The sequence below is a fragment of the Phyllostomus hastatus genome, unplaced genomic scaffold (assembly GCF_019186645.2).
Source record: "Phyllostomus hastatus isolate PE091 unplaced genomic scaffold, TTU_PhHast_1.1 phas_scaffold_216, whole genome shotgun sequence".
In the NCBI taxonomy this organism is placed as follows: Eukaryota; Metazoa; Chordata; class Mammalia; order Chiroptera; family Phyllostomidae; genus Phyllostomus; species Phyllostomus hastatus.
Window position 1 is genome coordinate 19,391,319 of NW_025334018.1, and position 25,519 is coordinate 19,416,837.

A 25,519-nucleotide genomic window follows, 5' to 3' on the forward strand; every position below is an offset into this window, starting at 1 on the left:
CAGAAAGCTTTCAAAACGGGATTATACAATCTTAATGACTGAGGAGGAACTTGGGTCATTCCTTTAGTAAGAATGTCTCCAAAATTTCCTCCAACATACCAACTATTTCATAAATGTCACAGTGTTTATTTTTTAACTTGCTCTGAAAAAATAAAGATCACTTGTTCTAGGAACTGGATAAAAGTTAGCAAGATGTGAATGACCTCACGCGGGAGATTATTAAGTCTGCGCACCACCCCACGGGCCCAGGGACGGGGCCTGGCTGACTCAGAGTCAGACCCAGTTCTGTCCTATTTAGGGACCATTCTCCCCAACTGTGGTGACTCCTGACTGCACTGTCGGAGCCTGAACAAACAAAGTAGTTTGAGTTAATGTCACCCTAAAATTTGCCAGAGATTTTTTTCTTGTTATTGCAGATTTTCCAGTAAGTATTCTGACCTTTTTCCCAGATGAAATAAAAAAACATCATGCTGGAGATTTCCTCCAGCTAATATTAAAGATAAAACCATCAGACGCCCCACCCAAATCCCCCCGCAGAAGTTTCCACTTCTGACTCTCAGGTGGATGCGCGTGTGCAGGACAAGGAGGGGGCTTCAGGACCCAAGCCCTTCGGGCCCGGGGAAATGGGGAGGATGGGAGTTGTCGCTCCTGTCTCTGGCTGCTGGTTTTAAGTGCACATTGCAGCGTTTTCACGGCACCTAGTAGTTTGGCCGTGATATCTAATGTCAGTGAGAGCACCGCGTGGTCCGCGGGAGGGGAGGGCAAGTGCGGAAATCATCTCCAGGATGTCTTTCAGGGCCACCTGATGATCGTTCAGCTCAGCCAAGGGGGGTTTCATTTCGTAGGCGATCTGAGATGCATGGTTGCTGGTTACCGCCATGGGCTCGAGGGCCAGGCTCCCTGGCTTCAAAAGCAAGTGCTACCCCTGACTTGGGGAAAGGCGTTAGGAAAATGTTTGTTTGTTTGTTTGTTTGTTTGTTTGTCAAGTTTAGGTTCCTCATCTGTAAGATGAGAGCATTAATAGCACCCAACCTGGATGTTATGGAGTTTAAATTATTGTATTTTTTCAAGGCAGAGGAGCATCTCTGTTTTAGGTCTAAGCTTTTATTTTGCCTTTGTTTCACACTCTTTCATTTTATTTGTCTCCATGTAACTGAAAAATTGCTCAGTATTTATCTTTGGACAAGTTTACTCCAGTGTTATCATACATCCCTTCTTTTCACATACTGATGAATAAAAGATCTGCCAGCATTATTTTTCAAACCATAAATGCCTGGATAAATGGTAGGGTGGGTTACTCAACTGCAGTTTCATCTTTTTTGAATGCTACATTTAAACTCTCTGTAAACAGGTGGAGATAACGTAGCATCCCATAGTGATTGAGCATGTTTAAACAACAAAACCTTTGCTTTTCACCAAATTTAATATCTTACAGTATTGCATTTTTTAACTCCATTTTTATTGTCGACATTACTGCGGGTGTCCCTCCCCCCCCACCCCGCTTTGCCCGTCTCCACCCAGCCCTCACCCCCTGCTCCCTCCAGCCGCCACCTCACAGTGGTCGGGGTCCATGGGGGATGCATACGAGTTCTATGGCAAATCCCTTCACCTTCTTTCATTCATTCTGTATAAGGTGTAGGATCTGCAGTTACTTGGAACTTTGATGCATGAGAGTTTTGAAATGTATATCAAAGCAAATATTCTGTAAACCCTCATGCTGCAGGGAGAAATGTTTGTGTATTCTAGACACTTAAGGATGTATCATCCCTGTTTTCCCTTTTACTTTATTACTTATGAATTATGTATTTCCCTAGGGTTTTTCAATTTACACTATCTAAAGGGGAAATAGAAAATATTTACACTTGGAATAACATTTTTCTATGCAGAGTTAATATTTTTGATATGTTCCAGTTTCAGGGGGTTATTTATAACTACTGCTAATATCATATCTTTACCAATTTCTATTTCCAACTGATGAAAATGATAAAAAACTGGTTTTGCTTCTCAGCAAGTTCCTCCTTAGATACAGTTTGTAATTTCATAAGAGATTATTAGCTTATTGGAATTAACAATAATTTCCTGTAACTCCTTCATGCGGAATATTTATAGAAACGATTTAAAATTCATTGGAAACACAAATAACGTCTAGTGTATTTCTCATTAAGCCTGAGCAATTAGAATTCCTACTACTTCTTTTTTTGCCATTTCACTCCTACCGTGGGCATGTGACCAGAAAGCTGATTGATAACCGTCTGCAGCTCATCAGAAATGAGCAGTAACTGATGTTTACATTATACCCCACAGTTTATGCAGTGCTCTTGTTGGGCTGTTTTTTCTTTCATTATTACAATTCTTTGCCACAGTTATGCTCATTAGAATGCTTTTGTAAATAAAGCTCAGAGATAATAGGAAATAGATCCAAGATTACCCAGCTAATGAGCGGTGGACTCGAGATTCAAGGAGGCTGCCATTTAAACACTGATGTCGAGGAAGCAACATCCCTATCAGTTTGCCCACTCACGGCAACATTTCCATAAAGTGTATAGCATTTATGAGAGAGTTGGAAGGTAAAATGAGAAGTGAAGAAAGAAAAAAATCTGGCCTCTTTAAATAGTTTCATATTTTCTGCCTGGCTGGTGTGGCTCAGTGGATCGAGTGCTGGCCTGCAGACCAAAGGGTCACCAGTTTGATTCCCAGTTCGATTCCCAGTTTGATTCCCATAGGCCTGGGTTGCAGGCCAGGTCCCCAGTAGGGGGCGCACGAGAGGCAACCATACATTGATGTACATTTCCCTCTCGCCTCTCCTTCTCCACTCTAAAAGTAAATAAATAAAATATTTTAAAAAGTCTTAAAATATTTAAAAATAGTTTTGTTTTCATTACATTTTCTATGTAATGAATGAATTTACTTTTAACAGATGTATCTCAATTTTAACAATATTTTTAAATGCTTTCTGCTCCTGGTCCAAGTATCTGATTCTTTCATGCAATTATGGTATTAGAACTACTTTTTCATGCTTTTGTATGCCATCTTGTTCTAACCTAGGAAGTCTTGGGCATCTATCCTAATGGTGGCAAGGCCTCGAGAAATTATCTGTTTACATTACTCATTCATATTATTTGTTTTAAAATGCATTATCGGGCAGCATTATCTTCTGAACTAATGATTTACCGGGCCTATCTAATGAGATCAGAAAAAGTAAATGCAAAATACATTTCCTTAATTTTAAAGTGATTACAGTAGTGCGGTGAAATGTGATGGGTCTATCTGACCACAAATGAGCTCCCGTAGGCTGGTGTGATTTGCATATTCATGTGACCGGAGCTGGGACGGAAGTCCCAGACCCACGTTCCTCAGACCTTTGAAACACATTGCTGGTCTCGAACTCCAGACTCGCAGGCCCGGTTGTCCTGGGTGAGGCTAAGAACAGGCGTTTCTGATAAGTTCCCGGGCAGCAACGCCAGTGCTGCGGGTAGAGGGCCACACTTTGACGTTCACCACGGCAGGGCATCATAAACCAGGTCAGTGATTTTCAACCCCCTTCATTTAGGGCACACGTAAACTAATTCCTGAAATTCTGCCACAAATCAAAAAATGTATGCTTTTTGCCTATCTGGCAAAAATAAAGTATAATTTTGATTCATTCACACTGGACAGCTATTCTTGTGTTGGCTTTTGTCATTTTTTTAAAATTTAACAATCTGAAGGAATAGAAGTGAGTGCCCCTGACTAATCAGTCAGGCATTGCATGCTTTTAAAAATTCTGGCGGCACAGTGGTTGAAGCTCACTGACCTAGATGAAAGTGCGGTGTGAAAACCCAGGCTTTCAAGCAGAATATATCTGAAAGTGAACCCGGTCATTTCTTTGTTGTCCTTTTTTGACAGAGATTTAACGCAGTGGCACGGTTGTTTGTTTTTACACAAAAGTGAAGCTAAATTGAATTGACATGACTTTAGATCTGAGGACTAACAATGCTCTCCTTGCTAGCAGAATGTTATTAGGTGTGGTCACACTTAAAGTGGTGCAGACTATCTTTCTACGAAAATAATTTTAATCTGTTGTTACTAGATGGTGTAGGGACATTTTCCTCTGGTGTGTCAGTACTTACAGGATTTCAAGTTCATTCATAAATGGAAACAAGTATAAGTATACCTAATAGTTGTGTGGGTCCCTGGCCAGCAGTGATCACGGAACACTGTGGATGGCTCGTCGAAAAACATGCGAGAAAAAACATGCACAGAGACAGACCAGTTTCTGTGGGGAAGTAGGGACGAAATGGCCACCCCCCCTAGTGGGGAACGCACCGATTTACCATCCATACCTGCTTTTACTGGGCTCATTCTGCATAATAATTCAGGTAAAGTACAGTACTCATTAGGGGGAAGTAAGGAACCATAGAAAACAAGGAAGTCTGAGGGTCTATTTTGAGTCGGGGGTCAAAGAGCTGTAAGACTTTGAGGAACAAACTAACTTCCTCCTTGGACCCCTCTCATTCAACTGAGAGCATTCTAAACAAAGCAGGTTTCACAGTAATTTACATATTCTTTCTTAGGCCTGATCACCCGGGGAATCCGCCCTTTTCAGCACAGAGCTGCACCACCCTGTCATTGTTTCAGGCTTAGGTGGAGCAAGGGAACTAAGGCAACCAAGAGATAAGGAGATTTTTCTCCCAGATGATGAGAACTCAGGCTATGTCAAAGCAGAGGAGCGAGGGTCCATCACCCGCTTTTGCTGCAGCCCCCCAAGTCCTTCTTTTGGGAGGCCTCCCAAAGTGATCGTGCCTGTCTTAGGTCATTCCCCCCTTGGGGAATCTTACCCGTCTTTGGCTAACTGACCAAGCTTTTTGGGGTTCAGTTATGAATAAAGCAGCAGAAGCAGCATTCCTGCCAGGGAGATAAGCTCTTGTCTCCTTGCTGGCTTACGGTTCCAAGGGCGTTCCCTTAGCCTTAGCCTAGGTGGGGGTTACAGCTCCTGATACCAGTCAGGGCGGTTCCCAACAAATAGTGGCCCTAATACCAATGTTACACAGCAGTAGTTTATCCTAGCACTATTCTTCCTTTCCTGAGAAGTTCAGGAATTCAGTTTGAGGAGTCAACTTGCAAAGCAGGAGTGGAAGTGTGGTGCGGGGGGCGGGGCATCTACTGTATCTCCCAGAGCCCCCTTGAGACAGGAATCGTAATCCTGGGTTTACAGATGAGAAAACTAAAGCTCTCTTTGGTTGACTGATTTAAATGACTAATAAGAGAGGCTGGCTTCTATTTCAGGTCTATCCCATCCTGACCCCGTAATTTTCCTGCTACATCATGCTGCTTGGATCAGACCCATGGGTCTTAATACTTTAAATTCACAAAAGTGATGGACTGGGGACGTCACGTGCTCCTGCACACTGACGACTCCGAGTGTCCAGGAGGAGGGGAGATGACCCATGGGAGGCAGTCCTGTAGGAGGAGATCCAGCAGTGAGAGCTCGTGATGATGCGGCTTTGTGAAACTTGATACACTTGGCCAAGTGCCGTGTTAAAAATCATTATTGTGATTATAATTAAAATAATTCAGCTCAGGCTAACTAATCCAAATCCGCAGAGGAACCACGTGGCTATTTTGCCTCTGTTTCCCGAGGCCTGGCTTGCTGCCGCCTCAGTGACCACCATGTGGGGCGTTCCGTCGGACCCATTTCATCGCGTGCCCACAGACCGTCGTCCGGGGTCTGTCCGTCCACCCAGCTGACAGGAGCACCTGCCTGCGTGGCTCCACTTGTCATAATTTCACGCCAGGGTCTCATTTTGCATGGTTGTCCATTGGGAGGACACAGATCCTTACGTTAAAACGTGTGTTAGAAAGCCGTCCATGGAAACATTTCCGTGGGTGGGGTGAGGACCAAATTGTTAGTCGCTGAAAGCCATGCCACAGTTTTCATAAACATACAGCTTGGCATGGAAGGGTAAATGCCATGTCCTTGAACTATTAAAAAGATGAAATTATTAAAACAGATATAATTATAATATGAAGAAAGTTACATTACCTTATTAATTTTGCAAACCATTTAGATTAAGAGATTCAATTTGGGAATTACAGCTAAAAATACTGTCTTGGGAGTTTACTTAGGAGAGGTGTCATCAAAGGTCGGTTGACTCTTAAAACTGCATTGAAGTTTTTCTTTTTTCAGTTTTACTGGAAATAGCGCAACCTTCGAATTTCCATTTAGCACCAAAACATTTGACTGAATGTATATATTGTTTAAAAACCCCTTCTTCCCAAATTAGTGTACTTAAAAATTACCTTCACCATATTTCTGACGTCATGTTTGTTTAAACAAAATCATCATTATTGTATTTTATTATTATGGTTAACTATTAAACCATAGTTTTAAACAGACAAAGTTGTTTAGAATTCTGAAACACAATGGCTGATCATTTACTTTTTAACGTCAGCAAAGCTGCCAACAGCAAATGTGTCGTGTGCATAGTAACATGCTCCTCTAATCCGAACCTCCTGTCTGTCACCATTTCTCGTTATCAGGGGCCCCCTGGATTACCTGGCCTCAAGGGCGACCCCGGCTCCAAGGGTGAGAAGGTGAGCTTCAAGGTCGTGCTGGTATTATTTTCATATCCTAACAGCAGAGGCAATCATCTGGCAGGTTGAAATAGAATATCGTCATTGTTCTAACCGAGGAAAAAGCTGTCAATCCTTAGCTCTTCCAATGAGTTTGGAGAAGAGAAAATATACCTTGTCGGAGTGAAAAATGCACCAGAAATCAGTTACATTTTCTCAGTGTCCCCATTGGGAACCAAATGGAGAAGCATCTTTATACTGAAGATAAAGTATCAGAAAATAAACATAGGGAGTAACAAAATGCCTATTTTTAATGTTTTTTTTTAACATGGAAATAAAAATTTTCAAATAGACTATCTTTCAAATAGTAATTTAATCTCCCAAAAATATATGCTGAGTTGCACCAAGTAATTAAAGTTAATAAACCTTTGCTCTGGCTGGCATGGGTCAGGTGGTTGGAGAGTTGCCCCATACCCGGAAAGGTCACGGGTTCCATCCCCTGGCAGAGGACATAGCTAGGTCGTGGGTTCGACCCCTGGTCGGAGCATGTACAGGAGGCAGCCAGTAAGAGTTTCTCTCTGATGTCACTGTATCTCTGCCGTTCTCCCTCCCTCCCTCCCACTTTCTAGGCATGTCCTCAGGGAAGATTAAGAAAATAAACCTTGGTCAGAATGGCATTAACACTTCTGGATTATTTTTAAGTTTCCACATGTCTCTTAAAGACCACAGGTTCTCTAAAGCATAGAAATTATTTCACGTAAAATAAGATGCTTATTAAAACAATGAATTTTCCATTGTTTCTTTCACCAATATCCCACGTGGTCATTATTGGCCTTTTAGCGGAGGGAGCTGCCTCTCCGTAAATGAGAAGTGAGGGTGCTATTTTTAGCAAGCATTTAGTTCCATAACCCTCCCAACCCTGAGCACGGCCTCGCAGAGCGCGAGCCGTGAGGGATCCAGCTAGGTGTGGGCAAAGAGGGCCTGAACCCTACATCCTCTTCAGAAAGGTTCAAGTTTTTACGTAAATGTTCTACTTCCCCGTTTCATAAATGTAACGTGCAATCATTGCGTGCCTCTGATGGACTCTGTGCTGGTAATTTATCCGTGGTTAACCTTTCTTTTCTCCGCCTTCCCCAGGGGCACCCTGGTTTAATTGGCCTGATCGGACCCCCGGGGGAGCAAGGTGAGAAGGGTGACAGAGGGCTCCCAGGAACCCAAGGATCTCCAGGCGCCAAGGGCGACGGGGTGAGGAGAGCTGGAAATTATTGCCCTGTCCTTCGCAGTTACACACACACACACACACACACACACACACACACACACACACAGCTGCACGCGTGCCCTTCAACTTGACCGAGGAAGTGATGTAGAGCGTCTTTATTCTAATCTCCTTGAGTCAGTGGTGTTTTCAAAAAGAAATTTATTTCACCTTAGACTCAATAAATTAAAAATGTGGCAAGTCAGAACGACAAAAATTACAGTTCAACAGTTAATTGCACTAACATTTATTGATCTCCAACACATACAAATCATCCTCCTGAAGGCTGCAGGAGTATAAATATATAGGTAGACATTGAAGCAAAATAGAAAAAGAATAGATTATCTTGCAAAGTTACTACTCAGATTTACAATGGAAAATTGAAGCTCCTCGCGTGCATTTTTGCGTTCTCTCCATTTCGCTGCGTGCTGTCATGCAAAACGGGAGAGCAGAATCGCTGAGGAAAACGCTCTAATTTGGATGATTCTCTCTCCAGGGAATCCCGGGTCCTGCCGGCCCCATAGGCCCACCGGGCCCTCCAGGCTTACCAGTAAGTACAAGAAAAGAGGGTTTCATGACGTCAACTTACTCCTACGCCGAAGAGATGCAAACGCCCCACCTTTGCATCTGTAATTTGCTTTTGCGTTTTCTAGGGTCCTCAAGGCCCCAAGGGGAACAAAGGCTCCACAGTAAGTGCCTCCCCCTCTGGCATTTCCACTTCTCGGTGCGGCCTGCTCCTGTGCCTTGTTCTCCGTTTATCTGTCCCTTTTCCCTTTCACAGGGACCTGCTGGCCAGAAGGGTGACGGCGGTCTTCCCGGGCCTCCTGGGCCACCGGTAAGTGTCTGGAACACAGTGATATTCTGGCAGTTAGGACTCTGACACCACCAGCGAGGTCTCTGAATCTGTAAGAGGGATGAGCAGGCACGTTCTGTCCACGTCTGATCTGCTAGGAAACAGCAACTACGTTAATTAAGTACTCAGGTCTACATGCCAAGACATCTTTTAATTGGTTTCACTGTGAATAGAAACATACCTTAATTATATACCTATGTGCTGTATTATGACAGTCATGTTCCTATTCGGTTTTTAGGAAAATCATATACTTTTATGTCAGATTGTTGTGAAAGCAGCTGATTGTATGCCACGAAGCTACTGTTATATCTGTCTGACACTCGACATAAAGAAAAAGGTGCAGACGGTTGGCATTTGTCCCTACTGCTGAGAGCGACGGTAACAAAGGCAGTGGTAATAAAGGCAGTGGTAATAACCCCCCTGACAAACACTGACATCGCCCGGGCTTCCCACGGCTGTTAAGTGACAGATCCGTGTGGAGATTCTTCAGTCTTGAGCTTGTTCCCAGGCGGCACAGGCCCTGGCGCACCAGGGCTGCCCCACGAAGCAGGTGGCTTCAGCACGGGACTCGCGTGGAACAGCTGGCGGCCGCGAGTCCCCGGTCAGCGCGTCCCCGGCGCTGGCCTTCCCGAGGACCCCGGGGGAGAGGCGGGTCGGAGACCCCCCTCCTTGGCTTGCAGATGGCTGTCTTCTCCTGTGTCTCCCCGCCCTGTCTTCTGGCCACGTGCCTCTCTGTACCCAAATGTCCCCTCTTTAGAAGGATGCCACAGTCATACCGGAATGGCACCCCCCCAATACATTCGCACTTACTTAACTCAGTGCATCTACAGCCACCCCATCGCCACACCAGGCCGTGTTCTGAGGTGCGGCGGGCGCTCCAGACTTCTGCAGGTGGGCGTCTGTGGGACCCCACCGCTCAGCCCCTAACGGCAGGGAGTCAGTCTCCAGTGTAGTTCTCCTCTCACATACACGTCAGTGCATGTCGGGTTGCATTTCTTTAAGTTTGTTCATTTACAATGATTAAAGTTATAAATAAAGTTTATAAAACAAGCTTGTCTTTGTAAAGTTTAAAAACAAGCTAATGTGCATTTGTAAAAGATTGAGGTATCATGATATAAATTATTACCAAGCAAAACGGACAACTCTTTAGATAGCACAAGAACCTTGAGTGCTGTTCTCATCTCCAGAGACTAAATCTAACTGTGAAGATAAGGCATGTAAATGAGGGCTAATTAATAAACAAGAGAGTAAGACATTCAACGTCCGTCCGCACCAATGTGTGTTGTGCTACGTTACTTCTATGGCAGAAGGTCTAGGAATCACCTGAGTGGTGCGCCTGCCTCAGGATCTCCACTGGGTGTTTCTGAAATAATTCACAGTTTGTAACCTATATAGTAGCAATTACAAAAGACATTGAAAATAGGGAAAACACCGAAAAGCTAAACCAGCGGTAATTCCTCATGACATCACCGGCCATAACTAAGATCCGCAGGACATTTCACTTAGCAAAAAATTCATCTCTCTTACAGGGTCCCCCCGGGGAAGTCATCCAGCCTTTGCCCATCTTGTCACCCAAAAAGACAAGACGACACACTGAGGGCATGCAAGAGGACGCGGGTGACAATATTCTCGACTACTCGGACGGCATGGAGGAAATATTCGGCTCCCTCAACTCCCTGAAACAGGACATCGAGCACATGAAGTTCCCGATGGGCACTCAGACCAACCCTGCCCGGACGTGCAAAGACCTGCAGCTGAGCCACCCCGACTTCCCAGACGGTACGTTCATAAAGTGTGACAAAGTGGGTGCACGGTGCCTCTGGGTGACGGAGGTGCACCGTCAGCTCATTGGTTCTGGTTAGACGCTCTCACTGTAGTCTCCAAACAAAACAAACACCAACAGTTTATTAATTCCAATCTCGTAGACAGAGGAAGTCATTTCTGCTGTGTAATGCACGGTCTGCTTTGGGAAAGTCCGTGTCTGTTAAATAAGGTTTCATTACATTATGACAAGATCATTTTTGGATGATTATCGATAACACAAATGCATTTTCCCTGGTAATCACAGAATGGGTTTTATGTGTGTACAACTCTGGGTGTGTTGCTATAGAATTATTTATATCCTATTATCCTAACTTCATTTAAATTAATATGTGTAAAATCAACATGATTAAGTAGCATAACTAAATTGTACTTGATCCAGTGAAGAGAATATTTAAGAAGTAGGATAGCTTGGAGCAAAAACTAATTTTATTGATCCACAAATTAGCAGAACAACCATGAACAATTTACTTGTAATAATAATAATAATGAGGATAATTTGCCATATCTGGTATTGGGCAAACCATAACATGCCTATTTTGGGAAGGAAATAGTTGCAGTGTCCCTGGCTGACTCAAATCACACTTTGAGTCAAATTACCAAACTGACCAGGGGCAGATCTGTCTCTGGTGTGAACTCTCCCACTTGATGTGGAAATACTTGGCCACTCTTTGTACTCTTGAGACAGTATCACTTTGCAGCACCAATCACATGATTGACGTGGCAACTGAGGTCTGAGTAACTCAGTTCAGACGGGAACGTTGAACACAATGCAAAACAGCCCCCACCAAAAAGGAAGAACATCGTAGAATCGGGCTCCCTGAAATGTGGCCTGTTAAGATGATCACACCTACAGACGATGTATCACAGAAATGTATGCTCGAGACCTACATGACCCTATTAACCAAGGTTGTCCCGATAAATTTAATAACATAAAGTGATAACACAGGTAGTTATTCATGGCTCTATACAAGCTGATGTCCAGTCTTCAGATTTATATTATGTTTCTTTGAAAAGATGTGTTTAGCTCAGTGTCATTCCAGTGATTCATAAGGGGAGTGACTCAGCCTTCTGCTCTAGCTGACTAAGGTAATCATCTATCACTGAGAATCAAACGTGCAAACCACGCACGACTAGTTACAGCCTGAGCAGTCCGGAAAACACTGTGTAAACTTTTGGAAGGGGAAAGTTCAGTGTGGGCTATAGGTGTCTGTGGCTTCCATGTAATAACTGCTTCATTAATTCTGCAGTGTGGTAACTACTATTATAGGTATGTGTTTATTTATTATTTACCTGGTGGTGCCAGGCACTGTATCTCATGCAGAGGTGCCCAGATACACAAGGAACACAGCTCTCGAGTTACCATTACCCAACCACGGGGACGGGAGAGCCCCACGTACTGATGACCTACTGTGAAAAGACTGGGTATTTATTATAGTAAACTAAGGGGTGATCCCATTTCAATTTTAAAACAATGTGAATATTGGAGGCGGTGACTTTTGAGCTGCAACCTTAAAGCCGCAGCCAGTCACGCGAAGCATCAGGGGGCTCTTCCCGGCAGAGGGTCGGGGCGTTGGCAAAGCTTTGAAAAAGGCAGGACCTTGGCGTCTCTGAGGAAGTGAAGGTCCCCAGGCTGGACAACAGTGAGTGAAGTGGAGAACGACTGGAAGTGACTGGGAAGGAGGCTAGACGGACAAAAGAGGCGGGTTACAAACCTGTGGGACAAAGCCAGGCCAGAGATCACGGTGGCCTGGTGGGGGGCAGGGGGGTGACGACACACACAGGAGATGAGTAAATAGGAGGTCAACTGAAAATAGTATCCACAGAACACTGAGTTGATTGAACAAAGGTGTCTTAGTAACTGAGCTATCACTATGGGATTCAAAAGAATACTTAAAGACAATATTAACTGAATAAAATAAAAATAATGCTTAACATATAGTTCAAAATTTTATATTCCTAAAAAAACATAAGAAGTAGCAAAGATAAGAAGGGTTATTCTGGTTGGTAAAATCTTGGGTGATTTTTGTTGTAATTGTATATGTTTTTCCTGAGAATTTCAGTTTGTTCCAGATGTGAATTTATTAATGGTGTAAACCAAAAAAGTATAAATGTTTTTGTTAAATAATGTAGTTGGAGCTCCCTGACATGCAGCAGGAGCTTACTGACTCTGAGAGTGATTCCCCTGTTTGTGAACAGCAGTAGCCAGAGGTAAGATAGCTCAGCACTGGCGTTTCCAGAGGCCAGCACCGAGCTAAGCAGGGGGAGCTTTTAACATGTTCAAGTTCATGCTCAGTGGATAGATAGAATGGACATCAACATTTGGCATGAAGTGGTGGCATGAAAAATGGTAGGAGGCAGGCAAAGTCATCCTCGCATGTCTGTCAACTCTGTCTCCCTCTAATTCTTGGCAACCAAAGCCATATTGTCAATGACTTAAAGAACAACCTTGTCTTTACTGTCTTTACTCACCATTTACTGTCTTTACTCACCTCCTGCCAAATGAGTGGTGATGGTTATTCTCATGGTAAAACTTGCTCGGTACCATTTGGATAACGACATTAATAGCAAAGGGCACTCAAATGCAGAAGTCAGCAAAAGTTGGTTTACAGTTGCAGTACAAATATTAATAAGTAATAATACAAGTATAAACACTGTGTTTCATGGACTCACAACTGTAATCCTACTTTTGCTCACCCCTGTGTATAAAATCAACCTGCTTCTTAGGATCGCACTCAAAGGAGGAGTACATTTGCTATGAGCAAGTTTTGCCCTAAAATAATCTCTAAAGTATAGTCTTTGAAACTGAGTAGATACTATCACCTCCACTGTTACCAATGAATAAACCAAGAAAAAATATTGGCTATTATACTCAGATGACTTAAGTAGTAAATAATACTTCAAGGGATTTAAGGTTGAGAAAATCTGATTCCAGTGTGCATGCAATTCGTCACACGTGACAAACAGAATGTTCATACTTGAGGTGACATGGGAGCTGAACCCTAAAAGTAGCAGGCCACGCTGGGGATGGAGAAGGGTGTCCAGGCAGAGGGTCTGGGGGTGCGCGTGCACAACTTTGAGGCACACAAGCCAAAGGGTCACTCCTCACGTCCTCAAACATGGACCCCCCAAGATGACCAAAAACATAAAAGAAATTCCTATGGGAAAAGATCAATGGATATTCATTGTTCCTTATTCCTCTAATGAAACTTGATGTATAATGCACTTGCTTTTACACCTACATGGATTTGTCTCTGACGTATCTGTTTCCTCCCTCCAGGTGAATATTGGATCGATCCTAACCAAGGTTGCTCCGGAGACTCCTTCAAGGTTTACTGTAATTTCACGTCCGGGGGTGAGACGTGCATTTATCCAGACAAAAAGTCCGAGGGAGTGAGTACCCGACGGTTTTGGGGGTGACCGTGGACAGCCCCTGCCATGTTTTTGTAGTGTTGAATGGAACAGGAAAATCATACTGTTGTGTTTTCATTTACCTGCTTTTCTTTCTTTTTTTAAGATTTTATTTATTTTTAGAGAGGGAAGGGAGGGAGGGAGAGAGAGAAACATCAATGTGCAGTTGCTGGGGGCCATGGCCTGCAACCCAGGCACGTGCCCTGACTGGGAATCGAACCTGCAATGCCTGGGGTTCGCAGCCTGTGCTCAATCCACTGAGCTACACCAGCCAGGGCTTACCTGCTTTTCTTACAGGGTAATCAGAGCATTTCATTTGCATAAACATGACTCAGTCACCCGAATGACATATGGGGTTAACAGATACTTCTTTTTTAACCCGTGTGCATTCTTTTCCCACCTGCTTGCTCTCTGAAATTCCATGGCCCTCCACCACAGAGCACAGCGGACTCACATTTCAGTGCTTGGGTAGTATCTTTCTCCCACTCACCACGCGGTAGAGCGCTCACAGCTGTTATGCTGAAAATATACCACTTCATAAAGAATTATTTTTCACGTAAAAGGTGTGTGTTCTCCGCACGCACATACTTTTTAAATGTGTTGTCTCTTCAAGCCCATTTCTTGATGCTCACCCAGCACTGTCAGCACATTGGAGTTCTACCTCTTAGCTAAAGGCTAATCATTAGTATAAGGGGAGATTGTTCACTAGCTTCACTGTAGTCTCCAAACGTCACACAGGTGGGAAAGTTTGCCTTTATTTATGTCTGTTGAGTAAATCACCTTTTTCTCTGTAAATGGTGTGGGTCTCCAGAGGCACAGAAACTCGAGTCAGAACAAGAGGCTTTAGTGTGGGGACTGATCTCGTTAGGACAGAGATGCCGACCTTGGCTGTGGAATGCCGATGGCACCTGCTGGGTGGCTGACGCCAGCCCGCGTGGCGAGGGTTTCCTTTGTAAGAGGTCACCTATGCGTTCCAGCAGCGCCCCCTGTGGCCCTTAGTGTGCCTGTCCCAGAGGATTCCCCCCTTCTTGTTTTTGAGCAACTAAAGAACTCTCAGGAGGAAATGACTCAGTCTTCCCTAAAGGAGAAGTCACAGGATTGATCTCAAATGTTGGCCTTTATGTTATTTTGTGTCGCCCAGAGGAGACTGCTTGGAAGCTCTTTAGCACCTTAGTCTTCCCGAGACTTACTGGGATTTGCATAAACATTACTGCTATAATTTTTACCTGCTTGCTGATTTTCCTGCTCTCTTGCAACAGGTAAGGATTTCATCGTGGCCAAAGGAAAAACCAGGGAGCTGGTTTAGTGAATTTAAGAGAGGAAAACTGGTATGTTATTACCTCACCATGAAATGGTTTACCTTGAACTTCGTACAGGAAGCTCAAATTATGTATCTCCTGACACCGAGTCTGACCGTCTCAGTTACACCAAAGCGGGACCCCATGTGTCCTTGGGTTCCGCCCATCTCTCGCTTAGTCCACTTTGGAGAAGTCTACAATTTTCCTATCAAAAGTAAATGGAAACAGACTCAATTTACCAAAATAATATGATCATAAAGTATACATTTTCTTAAGTACCTGAGAGAGCCATCATAAAAATGGATTCTGTTAGAAATGTCAGGTGTAGAGGATATATCTATTTAAATAGTATCTTTGATTCTGGCTATTTCCTTTTCTATCTGCTTGAAACCCAATTTATTTCTTTATTTCAATTCAATATAATGTGGGTAAATTTCTTAATTTTTTAACAAATACCTAAGTTTCTATGTCTCAGCTGAACCCACTACATATTTCTATTACACTTCCTAAAACAATGTATAAACTTGGTAAAACAGACGGTTTTTAATACTTTGCAATTGAGACTGTTTTCCTGTCGTAAGAACAGAGTAGATGTTTCCTGACTTAACTCACGTGCAGTGCACCGCGTCGGGCATTGTGCCCGCGCTGGTGGAACCGTGGGGAGTGGGGAGTGGGTGCCGGCAGGTCTGTGCTGAAGTTAGAGACCAGGAATGCCTTAGAAGACGACGGCCCCCCAGTGAAAAGTGCTTAAAATTTGGTTCCAGTAGATATGCCATAAATACACTATGAAATTTTTAAAGGAGTAGGCAAAGGAGTAGGCAAAATCAAACAGCAGAAAAACAGTTAACTTCTACATTGCCCTGATATTCTCAGTTCTCATCGTTTTACTCTTTTTCCTATAAAAAGAGACAAATGCAGTACATGGGACCTTAGAAACAAAAGTGTCCTTTTGCAATTTTTACTGACAAGCTCGGAACTGAAGTGGTTTTTGTCCAAGACAAGCCGTGCTCACAGTAGCAGCCCAGGTGGGGACGGAATCCTGATTCCACAGAGTGCCGTCTCGGGGTCTCCTGGCCCGCCGTGCACACTTCCTCCCGTTAAGTAAAAATGGGTCTGCTGAGTCACCGGCACACTTACGTTCCCTGTCCTCGGGGACTTTCTTCACGTGTCCTTCCCTCCTGTGTCCCCAGCTCTCCTACCTGGACGTGGAGGGCAACTCCATTAACATGGTGCAGATGACGTTCCTGAAGCTGCTGACGGCCTCGGCCCGGCAGAACTTCACCTACCACTGCCATCAGTCGGCGGCCTGGTACGACGTGTCGTCGGGCAGCTATGACAAGGCGCTCCGGTTCCTGGGGTCCAATGACGAGGAGATGTCCCACGACAACAGCCCCTACATCAGAGCGCTGTCCGACGGCTGCGCGGTGAGTGCGGTCCCCACCGGCTCCCTGCACCAAGGGGAGAGGCAGCGTGACCTGCAGCTGGGCCCTGCGTCCCGTATCTCTTATGGAACGGGTGTCCCATGGGAAATGGTGTTAAGATGTGATGCTCAGCACTGACATATCAAAATATAGTGCATCTGACACCATAAATATTCACACACACACACACACACACACACACACACACACACACACACACACACACAGGAACTCTGAAGCATGCAGACAGACACATTTTTAAAGCCTTAGCAAAAGATCATCTTGGATCCTTTTTTATGGAATTATTCCTGGTAGTTGAATACATTTACAGCTAGTTTTCCTTGAAATGAAAAAAAAAATTCAGAAACCTTATTTCGTTTGCCTTCTAACTCCATGGTTCTAGAATGACAGGTGAAGGAGTCACCGTAGATACTTCTCGGCCCTGTATTTTAATTATAAGGGGCTTTTGGACTGGTGGCACATCACACCGGTTTAGACAGCTCCTGGCATTCTTCTTTTTATCCTCTGGAACTGTCCTTTTTACCATGTGGGAATGCCACGTAAGAGAGTGACCCACCGAGCGCCCTGAAAAGCCATCGTTTAGCTGATGACCAAAGAGCAGTCACAGTCACAGGTAAAGGGGTCCCTGCCTCGGACAAAGTGAGCAGGGATACACTGATCAAAGAAGAGAAGCCGAAGCACATGAAGAGGACCGAGGCAGTGTTTTGGATTTTCCCATAGCAATGTATTACTGATCATTAGTCACAAAATTCATATCTGCCAGCAGAAACGCTTTGACTTTTGACCTTTTGCATTATAGTTCCTATGTTCAAATTTGTCTTAAAAAATTGGACTATATCCAAAGTATGAGTATAATCCTAAAGCTCTATCACTTATATAGGTGTATACCCAGACACCAACATCGGTTTTCCTACTACACTGTATTTATCAATTCCGTACGGTTCTCCTCAACTGTGCAGTATATAGGGCACTATAGCTGGGTAACGACAGCTGGATATTGAGTGTAGTTGTGAGCCCTCCCAATGCAGAGCCCCGCGGCACACGAGGGGTGACAAGGACTGCTCATGGTTACAGCAGTAACGGCCAATACGTCCTTCTGCCCTCTTCTTTCCTATCTTCCACCTCCATTCAGAGGCTTCAGGAAAGAATAACAATACGTGTTAAAAATGCAAAGTGAATGTATAACGTTTTAAAATTTCTGCTTGACTTTACAGTCCAGAAAAGGCTATGAAAAGACTGTGATTGAAATCAATACACCGAAAATTGATCAAGTACCTATCGTTGACGTAATGATTAATGACTTTGGCGATCAGAATCAGAAGTTCGGATTTGAAGTCGGTCCTGTTTGTTTCCTTGGCTAAGATTAGGACGAACAACACACGAAATCAACAGAAAATGTACCTTGGTGCCGCCAACCCATTTTATGCCACATGCAAGTTCTGAGGAAGGATGGTGTAGAACACAGCTTGTTACGTACGCACGTACCGGTCAGGAAACACAGGTGCCCTTGCGGGGGCAGAGTCACATAACAGAAGCTTTGAAAATCATTTAAAAATAAGGTAGTGTGGCTGAGATGGGAACAAGCTTTATTCTTGGTCCCCAATGTTCATCTCTCCTTTCCCCATTTGGATTTCCTTGGTGCTGTAGAAAACAAGAGAGAAAAAATATATATTCATAAAAAGATATGGTGCTCATTTCCATCCACGAAGGATGTGCTAAAACAGTGTGTTTAATAAATTGTAATTATTTTATGTACAGTTCTACACTGTTATCTATGTGTCCGTTTCCAAAACTTGCACGTGTCTCTGAATTCCATCTGACTCTAATTCTATGGCAATGGCAGAGCTCTGCTGGCAATAAATATATGTATTATGACAAAATAAAGTTGTAATTTCTGACGACTCTAACTCCCTTTCTTTGATTAATAATAAAACGCCTTTGTATATATTGATGTCGAAGAGTTCCATTATTCGATGCCGCCACAAATTTCTCAGAGGGCAAAGCCCGGAAGGCGAGCCGACGCACGCCCCGACCAGCCCTTCTCCGCCGGCAGTCACGTTGACGGATTCCAGCCACACCTGTGCATTGTGATGCTTTAGCCAATGCTATACCTCAACCTGTTTCTGCTCAGAGTCCAGGATTTCACAGGCTACTTGTATATACGGAAAACCAGCGAGTCTCTATTTTTGGACAGGAAAATGTGTACGAGAAGCTGTTTCCCCAAACGGATGCCTCCATCAAGCAAACAATCAGATGTACGATTTTGTTACGACCTTATCTCACCCCTTGTGTTCCATGTGCTTCAATCGTGCAGGTTAATATGAAAAGTGGGAAGCTAAGCAATTATTTATATGTTCCATGTTATACTTTTTTAAAAAAAATTTATGAATTTGATTCTAAGTTGCATATTATAATAGTCTCCAAAAATTATGTTAACCTGCACCTGCCCAACAAACATTATTTCTTTTCTTTCAAGATAAAATTATACATTATTTGACCTCCTAATTGCGCAATAACATCTGGTGGACTGTTACTGATGGTGTGTGTTTTTAAAGTCATGCTTATTAAAAACGATCCAAACATTTTTTTTCACTAAGGTGTTTTCTTTCAGGTAGCTTGAAATAGCAATAAAATTTAAAAAATGACAAACAAATTTGTATCTATTTTAAGTAATATATGTAAGACTTGAAAATAAATGTTTTATTATTTCTTATATGAAGTGTTAAATTAATTGATGCCAGATTTCACTGGAACATTTTCAACTGATAATTTATCACAAAAGAGCATACCTGTAATATTGACTTGGAAACGTGGACGTGTGTCATTCAGAAGTTCTTTTTATTTTTGAAATGAAGTTTGTAAATGTCCTTTCAAGAAGGGAGATATGAATCATATAAATAAACTCAAGTCTTGTCTACCTGGATTGGTCATTCTCTTTCTTAAACAGGTTCCCAGTTTCTCTCTCTGCAGAACAGGCTTTCCATTCTGTTTGTTGACCATCCAGGTTAGAATTGTTTTACATTTTTGAAAAAAGCCTATTACCCTTCAGAGATAACTTGCTTAAATTCTCCACGTGTCTAAAATAAAACACCACATGGTAATATACTCTATTTGCAAAATAAAAATAGGTTATATTTAAAGTTTCAAAAAGCTATGTCTCACAATTAAACATTTTACAAAATCTCAAACGTATGTTCCTAATTTCACCATTATAAGTATTTCCAAAAATTTAAAGTCTCTAAGTCATACATCAAGTGATACGCTAATCAAGAGGGGTTCTGCACATCAGATAATTTACTTTAATAAATGTACAGCAGTAACAGAATATTTTGTACATTCATCTACATTGGGAAAGCTGCACGATGTGTCCATTTAAATAGAAGAGCCTCAAATTTGGCACTCAGTAGAATTCAAGAATAAATAACTGAGTTGCCTGTCCTTGCCTATTCCTTTCATGGACGGATATGGTCTTCTGCATAGAATCAGATGTTTTCTCTCCCTTACAAGTAATCTAATCTGGACAAAAGGGAGCTCAGTGGGAAGGCAGGAGCATGCTCTGCGTCCAAGTTATTCACGTGTAAACTGCAGAGAGTGCCTGACTTCCCAGGCATGGGGGGGTCTCCAGACCAGATGTTCATAAAATGCGGGGTCTCTTTAAGAAAAATAGTACCAAATTACCAATACAAAAGAAACCAATTACTATTAAAATGAGTAAAGCTATTACAGAAAATTGTTAATTTAAAAAATGGACCAATACCAAAAATAATCAGAAAATCCTAGAAAATGTCAATGTTTTCATGAATCCTACAAAGTACTTCTGGAATAATTTATCCTATAGGTTTATTTTTTGGCTGCAATTTCTGAGAGCCTCTCGATATGAGAAGTTTATCAGGTAACTTTCTATAGAAAATAAGTTTTTCTAGCACAGTAGATTAAAAAATATGCTTGATCATCCATAGCTTAGACTTATTTCAGATCCATTATCTTGTTCTTGGTATTTTAAAGTGTGCAGGTCACTTTAAATTTAGGAAAAGCTCTGTTCAACTCCTTTCACATATTCACGATAAACTCGTGAGACTGCTCCCCTGACTGATTCTGTACGTTTGACACTTGCTTCTCCTCTAATATCCATAGGTTTCAGGTTCCGGGCCACACACGACACACACACACACTCCGTGGCACGAAGCCAGTCCTCCTGCCTCTCCCGTCATCACAGCACAGTGGGCGACAGGGTCAGTCTACAAAGCCATTGCTAGTCCAGGATGGCCAGCATTCCTTATAGATAAATCTTAACTGCGAGCCGTGTAATTACACCCCACCAGGTACATATATTCCACAAACGCCCATAAACCAGTCCCCTTTCCTCCTTGCTGGCTCCTTCCGCACCAGCCCACGCATGAAAGATGGCCAAAGAGAAGTGCGAGTGCAAAGACACTGTTCTGAACTGACCTTACTCTGATCCGTTTTACCAGTCGGACGCGTGACCGTATTTCCAGGAGCTCTCACGAGGCTTCAGACGGAGCCTGTGAAAGAGAAGGATCCCGAAGCTTAAGCTTTATGACCATCACAGTCAAGCAGTCCTTCGCACGCTGGATAATTGCAGAATAAATACGTTCATGGAGGGCTGAGCACCTCGATAGACGCTAAGAGCTAGGTAGATCGTTTCCAGAGCTCTAAACTGCCTCCTGCCACGGTCCTCACCAGACCCCAACTTCCTTTCCAAAAGGGTGCAAAGGACACCGGGGCTACCTGCCTCCCACAATGGGTACAAAGATTTAATATTTAAAAATGAAACACTGTACAAATGGCATTGTTACAGAACAACAAGGGGGGCCCAAGGAAATATGCTATCACTGAAAGGAACCCCCCAGGTTCGTCATGTCCGCCGCCTTATAAGAAAGACATCTCTCAGTGCCAGAGATTCGTGAAAAGGAAAGGAAATGTTTATCTAATGCTGTACAGACTTAAAGTAGTGACCTAATGTCTTCATCAAAATCCCAAAGTCCCTTAAAACACCCACAAACACACACAGTCCTTCCTTCCCCCACTTTGCCCAGTCCAAGGTACCGTATCTCAGGAAAAGAAATAGAAGTCCATGGCTCAGGCAGCCCCCGGTTCTTCCCAGTGATCCGTCTCAGCTGGTCGGCCTCCCTCGGTTCCCTACACCATCAGCTGTGTCGCCAGGATCTCTGCTAAAGCCGGGTGGTGGTTCCCCTTTCTAAAGCTGCGGGGGTCCCCACTCTGGCAAAGCCTCGTGGCTCTCCTTTCTATTTCCACAGCCGCGTGGTCCTCTCTGCACAAAGGCCGTGGGAGTCCATACTCTGGCAAAGCCGAGTGGTTCTCCCTCCCAGGGCCGAGGGAGTCCCCACTCTGCTAAAGACCCAGTGGTTCTCCCTCTAATGGCTGCCGCGTCTGGGTTTAAATCCCCGTGCCAATCTTCCTCTGCAGCCCCATTTCGGCCTCCTCCCACAATTGGCTACACTTGTCAGCACTCTCCTATCCCTCCAGCTTCACTGGGCTGCCATCGTGAGTCTCGGAGAAGATGGAGCCAATCTTCTCCAAGCTCCCACGCAGGTGCTGTAACTAGAGAGAGTTGCCTCCCAGTTGCATCTTGTGGGGGAGAATTACTTCCATCCCCCTCGCTCAGAGCGTGGCCACAGCTATTTAGCATATCTATGCGACCAGTTAAAGGTTATAGATGTGTTAAATGACCACACCAGAGGTTGGCTGCAAAGCTGTTGCTATGCAAAACAGCTCTCAAAGGCCCTGCTCTGTGTGTCCCTTCCCCCAGCTCACACCTGTGGGGGGAGGGGGGAGGACATCCTAATATTTCCTGGACACCCCGAGTTCTGGGCCCCATTCCAAATCCCTATTTGCGGCCGCCCTCTTGGCTGCACCCTGTAACGGCATGATCACAGGGGCCCAGATCAGCAAACGGCCTCAGGTGAAGTACAAAGGACACCAAAAGGAGCTGCAGTATCCGCCAGAAAAGGCCCGGGACCCCCGAGTGCGTCAGGCACAGCGTCCCGGGTGCCCTCCCTGCAGGACGTGTTTCGCCCTCCAGAAGGATGAGTTCCCTCGGTTTTAGGGTCCCTCAGACCGAAAACTTCGCGAGTCCTGTATCTCTGTGAAGGCGTTCCAGCTAATGACTCCTCGGCGCGGCTGAAGCCCAGAGATCCAAAGATGGGAGGACTATTTACAATTTAAAATCTTTCGGAAATATACCCCGCAGGTTCAGTAATCAGTACATAGCAAGCACAGCAGGGTCCTCAGTGATTTCCTATCCGGTAAATCCATCACTCAATGTGTAGAAGGAGATCGGTCAGGGTCAAAGACAGAGGGAGAGAGAGTCACAGACCCACTGTGAACTGTTCCCTCCCACAGCTGGAACTAGAAACAATTCCCACCATGCTTCATGTTGCCAGAACTAGGACTTACGTTATAATAACCTCATACTGGCATTTCTGCCTCTAACACGGTTTACATAAAGTCACACGGATACACAGATACCCATTTGTAACGTACCTGTATATGTCTATAAAGAAAGGCGTAGTTCTTTGTCCTGTAACAGAAAGATCTACATTGTCCTGTAACAGAAAGATCTACAGTGGTCAAAACTGAAACGCAAGCCCCAGGGCCCAGACCCTGTTCCAGGGACGGCCTAGGGCTCCAGAGGAGCTGACGAGGGTGTCAGCTGAATTCACCGTCACTTCCGGGCCCTGGTGTAAACATCCGGTTGGCCAAAAAGTCCGTTTCGGTTTCTTTCCATAAAAAAAAATACACGTTCATTTTCTCAGGTCACTATATTGATCAGGATATTTTCAGTGTGTCAGCTGTCTCCCACCTGGTATAACACTGATTGTTGTCGGTTCGTGTCTCTGTCGGATTGGTCTCAACCTCGGCTGGTCTGCCTGGCCATGGAGTGCCTTCCAGTGAGAAATCTCCAGCAGGAAACTTCACAAACCGCGTTTGACCCATTCTACGAGTCACAGCGCCTTCTCCATACACTGCACAGATCTTTTTTTGCATTTCAGTTGCATTGTTACCTTTCTTGAAATAATAAAGCATAATATGCTGAAAATGTTGCATATTCTCCTCCATCTTGAATATTAAAATGACTACACAAAAATTCACCATTTTTGATAATTTTTTGAATGCACACTGATGCGACAGCTGTCACAATACAATCTAACAAAATTGCTTCGGATGATGTTGAAGACAACTAAGCATACTAGAGCCATCTTACAGAAAAAAACAACAAACTTTTTGGCTAACCCAATAAAATGTTGGCCAGCGATTTGGGGGGCTCATGGAGGGAAATGATGAAGGGCACAAAGAAACTGTCACCTGATGTGACATGCCTGCTGTTGGGAACAAGGAAATTAAGAACTAAATTTAACCTTACTAGACAAGAACCACATTGTAGCTAAAAAGAAATGATAAAAGAGACAAAGTACAGTTAAAGCAAACATCCTGTGTCTGGCAGACGCTCTCCCCTGGGTAGGCTAGATAAGCAGTGCTTTGTAGTTTTTAATGAGAAAATAGAAAACTAGCTAGCTAGAGCCAGGAGATTACTAGGTTAGTGAACAAACATCCTGCCTTCCCGCCTTATGAAAGAATGCTTGGTTTGAAATTCCCGCGTGCGGTCTTTGTAAGCGAATTGCTAACTGCCACATCTGCTTCTGTATAACGCTTGCTTGCCCGCCCCTATATAAGGACGTAGTTGTAAGCGCTCGGCGCGGCTCTCGTCTGCAGCTCCTTGTGGGCACTGTGTCGCTGGACACTTTGAGAGTTCGCCCCTGCACAGGTTAAACTTGGCCAATAAAGTAACATCTTTGATACCCTGAAAGTCTCCGATATTTGTTCTCGCATTTGCTGGATGCTACACCTGCCTGTACTCAACCCTATGTGAGATGCAGGATGAAATAAAGGTGACAAAGTCCCCTAAGAAAGACAGTGATTGGCAGGCCAGCGCAGTGGGAGGGTCTGAGTCCTCAGTAATACAGGTTTTGGCATGTTACCTGTCAGGAAAATGAAGCTACTCAGTAAAAATTACCACGGCTACCATTTTACAAGGTAAAATGTACTTTTTTGGAACACTGACTTGTATTTTTATGTAACTAGAATTTCTTGGCTATATAGAAAGAAACACAACCACATGGAAAGGAACATTCATAAATAGTTATTTCTACATGGCCATGAAGATTGTCCATCGCTACTGAGGGAAATGAGTTGAAAAAGAGAAAATGCTAACATCAAAATAAAAACCCTAAATTACCTATTCAACACAAAGTAGGAAAGTGATATGACTGAGTAAAATTTTTATTTCAGATTTTTGATGAAATAGTTCAAAATCTTTTCCAAATATTTTTCTCTGTGTTGGGGGAACTTGCCCCACCTCCGCCCCCAGCCCCACCCCCAAGCCCCCAGGGAAGAAAAGGGGGGAAGAGGGGGGGGGCAGACGTTTTACGTAAATATTTTCTAAAGATAGAGCCTACTGGTTTCGAATATATTAACAAAGTAAAAGCACATCAAAATACTGATAACAATAACAATAAGTAACTCTCAGTAATTTTGTGATTGGCAAAATACAAGGAGGGATTCTGGCCACGATCAGGAGCCCAGAAAAGTATCTGTGAGTAAATGACCTTCACTCTGATACCCAAAGAATGTGCAGAAATGTTCCATCTCGATAACACTAGAGAGAGAAAGCGTGTAAAGAAAAGATCATGATTCCACCATAAATCGAGCAAAAAAAAAATTCTTGAATTAAAAAGAAAACCCTGTGCATTCTTCCTTTTCTTTTGGAGAATGGTTAACAGGGTTTTTCTTTTCATTCTTCCTCCTTTTCTCACCACATCTGTCTCTGTTCTCCAGCTCAGCC

General features: G+C 43.7%; 1 protein-coding gene across 4 annotated transcripts in view; it reads left to right on the plus strand.

The window, feature by feature from the left end:
• Positions 1-18,754, plus strand: part of COL11A1 (collagen type XI alpha 1 chain) — a 164,828-nt gene extending 146,074 nt beyond the window's left edge. For all 4 annotated transcript variants that reach the window (XM_045816516.1, XM_045816518.1, XM_045816515.1 and 1 more), the window contains 10 exons: positions 6,520-6,573; positions 7,690-7,797; positions 8,307-8,360; positions 8,464-8,499; positions 8,592-8,645; positions 10,193-10,442; positions 13,765-13,877; positions 15,155-15,223; positions 16,384-16,617; positions 17,850-18,754. In XM_045816516.1, coding sequence (XP_045672472.1) covers positions 6,520-6,573; positions 7,690-7,797; positions 8,307-8,360; positions 8,464-8,499; positions 8,592-8,645; positions 10,193-10,442; positions 13,765-13,877; positions 15,155-15,223; positions 16,384-16,617; positions 17,850-17,996 — 1,119 coding nt within the window. In that variant the 3' untranslated portion in view covers positions 17,997-18,754. The remainder of the gene's footprint in view (positions 1-6,519; positions 6,574-7,689; positions 7,798-8,306; positions 8,361-8,463; positions 8,500-8,591; positions 8,646-10,192; positions 10,443-13,764; positions 13,878-15,154; positions 15,224-16,383; positions 16,618-17,849) is intronic.
• Positions 18,755-25,519: the final 6,765 nt, after the last annotated feature.